The sequence below is a fragment of the Filicampus tigris genome, chromosome 11, assembly GCF_054856515.1.
Source record: "Filicampus tigris isolate MCC_2025a chromosome 11, RoL_Ftig_1.0, whole genome shotgun sequence".
Classification (NCBI taxonomy): Eukaryota; Metazoa; Chordata; class Actinopteri; order Syngnathiformes; family Syngnathidae; genus Filicampus; species Filicampus tigris.
The window spans coordinates 11308064-11318776 of NC_141227.1; the positions used below are offsets into that span (position 1 = coordinate 11308064).

The window sequence follows — 10713 nt, forward strand, 5'->3', positions numbered from 1 at the left end:
TGGTCAGAACTTAATGGGCGGTGTCTCATGACGAAAACTATAGCGATTTAGAATAGTTTAATTGGGTGTGAGAAGAAACTTCACAAAATTAGTTTTAAGAGTCAGTTTTTTGCTTATATAGTATGTACAATCATTTAATTACAATTAGATGTCAATATGCATGACATTTTGCAGTACAGAAAATTGTGGTTATAGTTATATGCCACAAATTCTCATACAGTATTTGAAATTTCACAAAGCCATCATTGTCATAAAACAAACATAACGTATATAAGAGCATGAGTAAAAAAAATTTTTCATTTCCAGCATTGAATTTAAATTTGATCAATTATCTTAATAAATAGTTGAATAATTGCAAATAAAACAAATATCAGTAATAAACTATTTTGTACATGCATCTAAATTGTTTATTATAATACAAGTCATTCTAAATACAAAGTAATTCTAAATACAAAAAATGTAGCATTATTATGTATTGTGTTATTTGCAATACTAGCACCATTTCGATGTATGGAGGACTTCACTTGCAAGACCAGATGTTTAACCATGGATCAACAAGGCATAGTGGACTACACTAATTTAGGTAAGTTTCTTAAAGCGGAAGTCAACCCAAATGTATTTTTTTCAAGAACATGTTTCCAGCAGGCCCACTATTTGAAACAGGGCATGCTGATTAATTTTGCATTCGTGGAATATAAGTTAAGCAGCAAAATGCACTCGTTTTTAGCCATCTCTGGGGGTCGGCCATTTTGTCTTCTGTCGTCTGAAAATGGTCGTTGTGAGCAGTTGTGATGTCATTTTCAGTCGACAGAAGACAAAATGGCTGCCCCCAGAGATGAGTGCATTTTGCTGCTTAACTTATATTCCACAAACACGAAATTAATCAGAATGCCGTGTTTCAACTAGTGGGCCTGCTGGGAACATATTCTTGAAAAAAATATGTTTGGGTTGACTCCCGCTTTAAACACGATTTGAAACAAAAGAATAACAACATTTTATTTTATCATGAAATGTTTGTTGATTTAACTCATTCCTTGATTTCTGTATTTAGCCTCCAGTGGGAGACCAAAGTTTCCGAAATTGTCATCACTGCAATGGAAAAAGGAAAACTGAGTCTTAAACATGAAACGCTCAAAAATAGCTTTATTGAATAAACCGATTAGATTTGTGGTAGATTGAGTATTTTGTAGAATAATAAACCATGTTCTCTCAAATTGATTAAGTCACACACTGACACACCCTATCCAAAGGACAATGCATTCAAAACAAAACAAGTATTCATTTGGGGGAGTTTGCAGTTTAAAAAAAAATACTTTCCATATTTGTTAAACCTTTTACTCATATTTGTTAAAACTGTCAGAATAAGCCTGACAGTATTAGTAAAGTGATCTGTGGGGGGAAGGAAGACTTCTCTGACCCCATCTTGTGCCTATTAGTTGACCTGAAACCACTACATCTGAGGAAGAACCACCAATGACAGACAGAAGGCGTGGCCTACAAAGTGCCACTTATTTGATGTGCACTTGTGGGTAAGTTTATAACCGGTCGCCGGTCACTAAACCCCCCCAAAGCCTCACTCTGGTTTATTAGCATGGGCTTGAAGAGCTTTGCTGAAACTATGGTGAAATATCCACCTCTGGAAATTAGGCGGGGTAAAGCCCATCCTTTGATTGCAACCAACTGGGGATAAGACTAGCCAAAAGAAGGGGCCTCAAGGGACCTCAAGCAGCGGAGGATTCAGAAGCATTACGGAATTAGCAACATTGCTTCTCGACCGGTAAGTTTAACACCTTTTTTTTATTAATCATTGATTGTACAGTCCCCAAAGTAAACCTTCATAATGTGAACATTTAGGGTTATAATAATGATTATGAATAAGTAATGCTACCAATGTTGCAGCTGTGGTTAATGTTAGTTTACAGTGCCAGTGTTAGCTTAGTATTGTTAGCTCTTAGCGCTATCACATCTATGCACTTTCATAAATAATTATATACCATTATGAATGGCCATGTGTGAGAATTATGCTTACGCCACGGGCATCTAAAAATAACCTGAATGCGTAATGCCACCTACTCGCAGTAGCGAGAATTTAAGTTACTGGCGGACATCTTGAGTTGCCACTTGCTAAGCGTGCCTAACTCAAATACAGACTGATTTCTCTGCGTCATATTCACGTTATTTTCTGTCTCCATGGCGAAAATGCCACAGTGTAAAGTAAGAGTACATTCTAGTCTTGATAGTGGTTTTAAAACTGCAAACTCCCATTTTAAGTGGCGGTTGTGTTCTCCATTTTATTTTACAGTCTGAGCAGCTCTTCTATAACATGGACAATTCCAGCCACTGGGAAGAAAAATAAACACAAAAAACATGTTATTGTCAAATATACAGTGGCGTCAGATTTTCACCCCACCATTCCTGAGAGCCTCATACCTGAAGGTAAGTCAATTCTATCACACCAGAACCGTTGTCTATGGAGTTGAATGCGTCTGTTGGGAAAGAAAAGTTGCAATTACATTTACAATTTGAATTTTGTTTATTTATACACATTTGTAAAATACTGCATATATTTATACTGTAATATTTTTGGCAAAAATGTTGAGTGGACAGACTCACTGAAAAGTGACTCTAAACGCATTAGGCAGCACACAAAGTTGTCAAAGTCTATAGTGTAGCTTGGTTCCCTGTAGCGAGCAACAATGATCTGGTGCAGCGGGTTGTTGAGTGAGAAACCTACAAAAAGAAAAAAAGAAAAAAATGACTTCACCTGTCTAAACTGAGTCTATGTAAAGTATTGTACAATAGATTGACTATTTACTGGTATTGTGTGTTCTGGTCAAAACATCCTATATTATCTGAAATGGACTCACCAGCGACTTCCACTGCTGACCGCATTTCAGAAGAGCTCATGCAGCCACTATTGTCTGCATCTTTTTCTCTGTATATTTCCTAATGGTAGAACCAAACAGCTTGTTATCTGCAACCACCATTCCAACGAAATATGTACATCTCCAACCACAACATTAGACAGAAAAATGGAATGAGATCCAATACAAGATCAAAGATATCAAATATTTCCTTATAACTGACACTGCAAGATATTTTAACTGTTTAGTGAGGTCATGGTTGTTTGTTGTGCGGAATTGGACTGCATCACACAGAATTTCTAATATCTCATGAACACTTCTAATTGTGATGCAGTGTAGTTATACACCACACTCCAAAGTGAGCATTACTTTTTCTGTAAAGACAGATTTTATTTTTAGGTGTACATGCAATGCTGTGGCTAGTGAATTGACATAAAAAAAATAATAATAACAATAAATGAATAAAGGGGGGGAATTACCAAAAACTTTTCAATCTTGGTCCACAGAATCTTAAACTCCACCAGTCCTAGTTTGCCGCTTCCATCTTTCTTTGAAAAAAATTGTTAATTGATCTACACAAAGTTTTTCATTTCAAACTAACAATGACAAGACAAATTGAAAATCAAGTGTTAAACACCCAGAGACAAAAGTCTCATTCCTACAGTTCCAAAAAATAGTTTCTCATTTATAGTAAACTTTTGTTGGGATACCAGATGGGTAAGGTATGGAATGGGGAGAAGCAAAACGGGCCATTACAAAAAAAAAAAAATAAGCGATACATTTACGCAGCTGCTGGCCTGTGATCATGTCAGCACACAGTAGTGGTGGATGCCACGTTTATCATACACACTGATGTGCTGCTATGATGTCATGCTTTTTATATAGCTTCTACTGGGACGTCTGGTACCATCCCACCTAAGCAATGGAACCACAAGCCAGAGTGGGAATTGTTTATCTGAGTGGCATCACTGCAGAGCAAACAACTTGTTGGAAATATGGCTAAAAACAAAGGATACTTCAAGCAGATTGACCATGTTGCGGCATGTGGCCAAGCTGAACCCGTCAGTTTTGATGTCGCTTCCTGAAAATGGAACAGAGATCAAGTTCTTGGTGTATCAGATGGAGGCAGCAGTGGATACTGAAAAAAAAAAAAAAACTTAGGAGAAAAAAAAATATATTTTCCCTTACGCTTTACCACCACTTTGTTGAGGATTCTCTGCAGCTCAAATGCAGAAATCTCCACATCCTAAGAGTCGGATTAAAATGTTTACACATCTATCAGTACTTTATCCAGTGAGAGAGAGAAAATTAAAATCGGTGTTCCTATCAAGTACTTCAGATGAAACATTAAAGTACTGATGACTCACATGTCCGGCCAGCTGTCCAAACAGTCTCTTGAATCTGTCATCAATATCGCTTTCATCGATGTCAATCTAAGGATTGCCAAAAGTAAAAATTGACAGTAGAAATTTCATGATTTTTTTTTCTTCTGCTTTCTAACCCAAATTATGGGAGTGAAATGATTTTACCTGTTGAACATGGCATTCAACCGGATCGTCGATCTCACTAAAGACAGGCAAAGGTCATTGCGTTACTTTTTCTGTCATCATTCATTTCGCGACACTTTTCTCAAAATTACGCCTTGATTGTACATACTGAAAGTCCGCCGGTTTCTCAGAGAACACCCGTATGTAAAAGTCTCCGTTCTTGTTGGGCTCAAAGGTGGAGGGAATGATGAGGTACTCCCCGGGGGGCAGATGGTGACGGCTGCACACCTCCCGGAGATTGATGAAGGTCTCAGAGCGTGCAGCCGAGCGGTTGGTCAAGAAGAAATCTTTCTTCAGGTGGACTTGCTTGGCGCCATAGTACTGGAAAGTGATATGTAGAAAGGTCAAATGAGGACGTAAAAAGGTATCGATGCAGAAATTTCTATGAGTATAGCACAAGTGTTTCAGATAAACATTTGTGAAGCGTCTACTTTTTTTGTGCTCGTACCTCCTCAGGCAGCTGGAAAAAGACAAAAACAAACCCACTATAAGAAAAGAGGCTCAATGATTTGTAGTGTTTGTAGTTTATTTTGACTTGTGGCATCGTTCACCTCATACATGAGGAAGCCAATGGTCTCCATGTCCTCCCCCATTTTTCTCCTGCGACGCTTGTCCTTCTGCATCAAACCCACAATGAACGTGCAGCCGTCCTCTCCATCATAGGGGTCATCATCCACCTTGTCCAGTTTTATGACAAACTGAGGATTTGTCCAGAAGGTATCTAAGCAACCGTACAAACAATAGCATTTTAGCAGCAGCAGCTAAAAAACAACGACTTTTACTTCATGGAACATTGCTTGTAAAACAAAACAAATCATGTACTTGGATAGTTTCTGCAGCCACCGGCAGAAACGTTGATTCTCCACGTTTCTTCAAACTCTATCTCCGCCCACTTCCTGTACTCGGATGTTAGGGCATCAGGTGTGAGGTTGCAGATCTCCAACCGGGAATATTCTCTCAGGAAGTCAGAAAATGACATCCTGTCGGAAAAGCAGTGAGAAGATGAGCGTAAAAAAGTAACAATTAATCCTAGTGAAAGAAACCATATTCAAGTTATTGAGATCCAATAACAGATTGACCGTAATCAGCTATAAGGTGTCGATCAATCACCTCAAGCTATGCCTCTGTGTTTCACAATCCAATGATGTAATGTAATGTGTGACTGTGATCATTTACCAGAACTCCCCATCTTCACTGCGGTTGGTCAGCCTCCGGCGGTCATCATCACTTACATATCTCCACACAGACGAACTAGAAAAATGACATTCAAATTCTCAATATTTAGGAAAATCAATGCATTTCATTGGACAGCAACATTATGCTTAATCTTAGTCCATTCAAAGTATAGATTGAAGATTTTCATTAACATCCAAGAAAGTTAACACAACAGGCAACTCCCATGCAGTCACTAATCAGTCAACTAAGGTTATTATAAGTAACGAAAAGTAACGAAAGGACTAAAACTAAAATTGAAAAAATATTTTCATTAACGAAATAAAAAACAAAGAAATAAACGGAAACTAACTGAAGCTATATCTTACGTTTATAAAACTAACGATAGTTATCAAGAAAAATGCCTTTGTTTTGGCCAATTAATATTATACATGATCTTTCAGGGTTCACTTTAAATGTATTTATTTCGGTATTTCTGTACATCCTTGCAGAAGAAGAAAGGTCAAACAGTTGTTTGAGAAATGTAGTTGACTTTATGACAATACTTTTTTAAAATCTTGCACTCGACAAATACTCTGTACATTAAAAAACTAAAACTAATATTAAAACTTTTTTTTAATTAACTAAAATGAAGCACTTTTCCAAAAAGTAAAAATTAACTACCAGCAACTTGCTCTAAAAACGAATTAAAACTAATTGAATTAAAAAAAAATAATAATAATAATAATGAAAAATCCTGAACTATTACAACCCTGGTTCCTACCTGATATACAAATTAGTTGCCAAATATCTATATTTTTCTAAATGCATTTATTTTATTTAGGTAAGGCAATATAGAACCGTTTGCCATTTGCAATGCCGACCTGGACAACACAACTTCCCACCTTTTACAGTGGGTTTGCTGCACCGACATGAACATTTTTTCTGACGGGCCTGTTGTTTTCCGTGCTTCATATTAGTTATGGGAGAAATACAATTCGTATACATAAATATTTACCAGCATTTAATTTTTAATGTGTCTGATACTGGGTGTTTAAAAGCTTTAGGCGGCCACTGTTAACAACTCACTTGTCACTCCAGTCTCCATTCCACTCCACCTGACCCCATGGATTTCTGATTCTGATCAGCTTTTCCATGCTTCCTCTGTAGTCCACCTGACAAATAATGTGCACTTTACTCAATTTAATATGTAAATTTAACATCTTGTCAGGTGTGTTTGCTATTTCATCAACTTTGTTTGTCTCTGATCTTAAGCTCAACCAATCCTACTAAGCTGACTCTTTACCTGCTCAACTCCTGTCACAGAGTAGGCGTGGCCCTTCACCAGCTTGCGATATGTGACAGCTTCAGAGTCGGCTGCACTGGTGATCTGGCATGGACAGAAACGTCAGCAACAATAGGGCAGATAGTGGCAAATGTCAACACAGATGCAGCATTGAAGAATCTCAAACTGACATCAATGGAGCATCCCAGAAGTGAGCCTCTGTCCAGGGCTTTTTTAATGATATTGAAGAGGTGAGGATGAGGATTGGATAGTTCATGTCTCTCAGCAATGCCTCCGGTGAAGTCCTCGAACCCTTCAGTGGTGGTTCCTCCAGCCAGAGCCTCGTAGCATCCATTTAACCTGTAGCAGAAAAAGGAAGAGCCATAAAGGTGTAAAGCTATTCAAAAATGAACCGAGACACAAATAAGAAATCAGACGTTTCATTCATACTTGGCGTAGGCCTTCTCCAGCAGGGCACTCCAAAACTCAGATCCATCTGCTGAGTGAACAAACAACAGTTCTCCATCTCTGGTGGGCAAGCGGTCATCAACCACCACATCCACCCAGTCGCCAAACTGCCAGAACTGAAAATGCAAGAGGACGTGTTGTAGCTGCTGCGTATATTCGAGCCTGGTTCTTTTAATTCCCTTGAGCGGTCTTCTGGTCTAGTTCAGATGATACTGAAAAGTCGTTGTGAACGTTCACCGGTCCTTTTAGCGTTAACGCTCGCAATATACTAACAGTAACTGCCAGAAGACTGTATATTCTCAGTTGAACTATTTAATGGATGCCAGAAAGATCGAGACACAGCCGTATGGGCCCATTTCTGCGCTGAAAAAAAGGGTGTTGAATTTACTCCATTTTATTTTGTCAAGTAGTTGCACAAAAGAAAATCATCTGGATCCAGATACACTTTTTTAAAGGAGAAGTCAACCCAAAAGTTTTCTTTACAAGAATATGTTCTATGCAAGCCCACTAGTCGAAACTTAGCATGTGTTAAGCAGTAAAATCCACCCATTTTTGTCCATCTCAGAGGCAGGGGCGGAGCCATGGGTGGGCCTGGGTGGGCACAGGCAGTCTGTGAGTCTTGGTGGGCCTGCGTGTGCACAGGCCCACCAAGACTCACAGACTGCCCACCCAATGAGATTTGTTGACTTCCCTTACAAGTGAACAATTATTTTGTCTGCTTAACTCATATTCCACAACCAGAATATTAATCAGAATGTCATGTTTAGTCTAATGAAGGTGCTGGATCTAGATGTAGTTTTTAAGTAGACTATAGATCTACTTAAATTATGGAACCAGGTGATTTTATTTTGTGCAACCACCTGACGACCAACTGCCGAAATAAAATTGAGTAAATTCAACAGAAGCTTTTTTTCAGTGCATAACGGCCTTGCTCAAGTCAGATACTACGTACTTGTGTACCAAAGAGGCCTAATCTAACAATACTCAGAGGTTACTCCAGTTTTATAGTTTATTCTGCCCTCATCCAGTTTCTCTTTTGTCAGGTATGTGAAATTATTTGGGCTATTCCAGTTCATGGGTTTATCCTGGGCTAGCCCATTTTATAACACACCAATTGAATATATTCTGGACTTGTCACTGAATGCAGGAAAAACAGGCTCACCTACATATAGAACGCACTCGAGACTGTTCTTTTATCGAGCTCTTAATACACATTGAAATGGAGGGTGTGTGTGTGTGTGTGTGTGTGTGTGTGTGTGTGTGTACCTCAAAATGAAAGATTCCAGCATAGTCCTCTTCAAAACTTTGGTCATGCGGTACAACGCGGGACAAAATCTGCTTGTTGAGTGTCAAGGAGGCGATAGCAGCCAGGAGCCAGCAGTCACCTAACCATGAAGTTGATTGATTTTAGAACAAGAAGGCTCCGCTGGCTGATGTTTCATGTTCATATAGTACATATGTCTTAGTTAAGACATTAACTGTCTTTTCTTGTCTTTCACCTGCTTAATAAAGTTTGGTTGAGTTAAAGCACTCAACATTCAGCCCAACCCACATTTGTATTGTTCCAGACAGGGTGTAGATCCTTGACAACAAGCCGGCTCGACATATTTTGTACAAAGAGTTGTGATGTGAGTGCACAGGCGTTTACTGGCAAAAGGCATTGTTGTTTTTTTTAGATTAATCCAAGCAGTATTATTTGTTAATTACACAGTCCAGAGGAGGAAAATCCATGAGTGACAAGCATGCAAAGTATTTCAAAAGGAATGTTGGGTGAGTGTGCATGCATGTCTCACCAAGTGCCCCCTGGCAAATATCAGTCCTGGTAGCATCTTTCAGAATAAATTTGGGATTGGACACAATTTCCTAAGAAAAAGAGAATTTTATTGTCAACAAATGTAACATGTAACAGAATAAAGTCATTTTGAGTTCGAGCATTGAGGGAAAACAATGTTCCTTTTTCAAACACACCCACTGCTGCAACATGTCGTATTTTGGCAGTAAGTGCAAAGATAGGTATATGTCATGAAAATCGAAACATTCTTCACGCTGTCTCTTTAAAGCGGAAGTCAACCCTAACATATTTTTTTCAAGAATATGTTATATGCAGGCCCACAGTTGAAACATGGCATTCGGATTAATATTGCGTTAGTGGAATATGAGTTAAGCGGCAAAATCCAACCGTTTTTTAGCCATCTCAGGGGGCGTCCATTTTGTCACTTCTGTCGACTGAAAATGACATCACAGATGCTCAGGGCTCAGATAACGACCAATTATGGCTCAGCTTCAGAAAACAGGTGAGCTGTGATTGGTTGTTACCTGAGCCCTGAGCAGTTGCAATGTTTTTTTCAGTCAACAGAAGTGACAAAATGGCTGCCCCCTCAGATGGCTAAAAACAGGTGGATTAACTCTTATTCCACCAACTCAATATTAATCAGAATGCCTTGTTTCAACGAGGGGGCCTGCATAGAACATATCCTTGAAAAAAATATGTTTGGGTTGACTTCCACTTTAAGAAAATCCCTAAACTCAAGACAACAAACAAAAACGAAAATTGGGGATACAACAACTGACAGCAACCAATCCCCAAACACAATGAACCGACAAGGACTGAAAGAAACCAGAGCACCAAATAGGCCGACAAACTGACGAGACAACGAGGAACACCTGGATAAGACGTGAGTGGGTGAGAGAGCTGATTGGTAAACAAAAGGGACAACAGGTTCATCAACACAGGTGGAAACACAAAAAACGAGCAAGACAGGACACACAAGAAACGAAACTAAATTCAACCTAATAAAAACAAAACAAAAGGCCAAATGCATACCATGACAATATGTAATTTTGTGAACTGTCCAAAACCAATATGCTCAAAACACTAAATAGTATGCCTTCATATATGAATGCTAGCGTCTCCCTTAAAAAACAGACTGTGAAGCCAAGGAATGCAGCAAACATGCAAGCGAGTGTTTGTATCAAGACCGCTTTAGGCTACCCACCTTTGGTCTCAACCATCTGATGCCTCGAACTTTATAAGACCCGGGTCCAAGTTCGTTGAAGCCCAAAGATGCTGGAAGCGGCTCAAAGCTTTCATCCTCAAATAGGCGTCCCCTCTCCAGGCAGCTTTGCTTCAGAGACTTATAGTCCTGGTTTAAGTATGGCACTGCATGAGCGTTGGTTCCAATGCCTTTCAATTTGTCTCGGTTGTGCTGAAGCTTAACTACAACGCCAGACATTTTCAGGTTCTTCTCAGGTGCTCGTACTGTCTAGGAAGTGTCTGGATGTCTGAGGTGTGTTTATACACAATAGTGGTAACTCAGGTGCGGCCACGCCCTTGTTTATCATGCCTCAGGGCTCTGTGTCACCTGTTTAACTACTCGTAGCATTTGTAGGAACGTCA

At 39.1% G+C, this 10713-nt stretch overlaps 1 protein-coding gene across 1 annotated transcript; it reads right to left on the reverse strand.

Moving 5' to 3' along the window:
- Positions 1-1126: 1126 nt before the first annotated feature.
- Positions 1127-10647, reverse strand: LOC147139729 (calpain-2 catalytic subunit-like). The gene is made up of 21 exons (XM_086044454.1): positions 10313-10647; positions 9110-9179; positions 8583-8701; positions 7299-7432; positions 7040-7208; positions 6870-6953; positions 6653-6738; positions 5588-5662; positions 5234-5391; positions 4963-5132; positions 4860-4871; positions 4521-4732; positions 4394-4430; positions 4232-4297; positions 4053-4110; positions 3881-3945; positions 3344-3412; positions 2868-2946; positions 2614-2730; positions 2431-2486; positions 1127-2340 (listed from the first exon to the last, which is right to left on the reverse strand). Exons 1-21 carry the CDS (start codon positions 10547-10549, stop codon positions 2317-2319), a joined length of 2097 nt encoding a protein of 698 aa, XP_085900580.1. The 5' UTR covers positions 10550-10647; the 3' UTR covers positions 1127-2316.
- Between the last annotated feature and the right edge of the window lie 66 nt (positions 10648-10713).

What these genes read in the sequence shown, in the direction of transcription:
- LOC147139729 (XM_086044454.1), bottom strand. Translation starts at nt 10,549, where the DNA reads ATGTCTGGCGTTGTAGTTAAGCTTCAGCACAACCGAGACAAATTGAAA. An exon ending in AATGGAGACTGGAGTGACAA is followed by an intron (nt 5,663 to 6,652) that starts GTGAGTTGTTAA and finishes TCATTTTTCTAG; the next exon opens with TTCGTCTGTGTGGAGATATG. An exon ending in GTCAGCAGTGGAAGTCGCTG is followed by an intron (nt 2,731 to 2,867) that starts GTGAGTCCATTT and finishes TTCTTTTTGTAG; the next exon opens with GTTTCTCACTCAACAACCCG.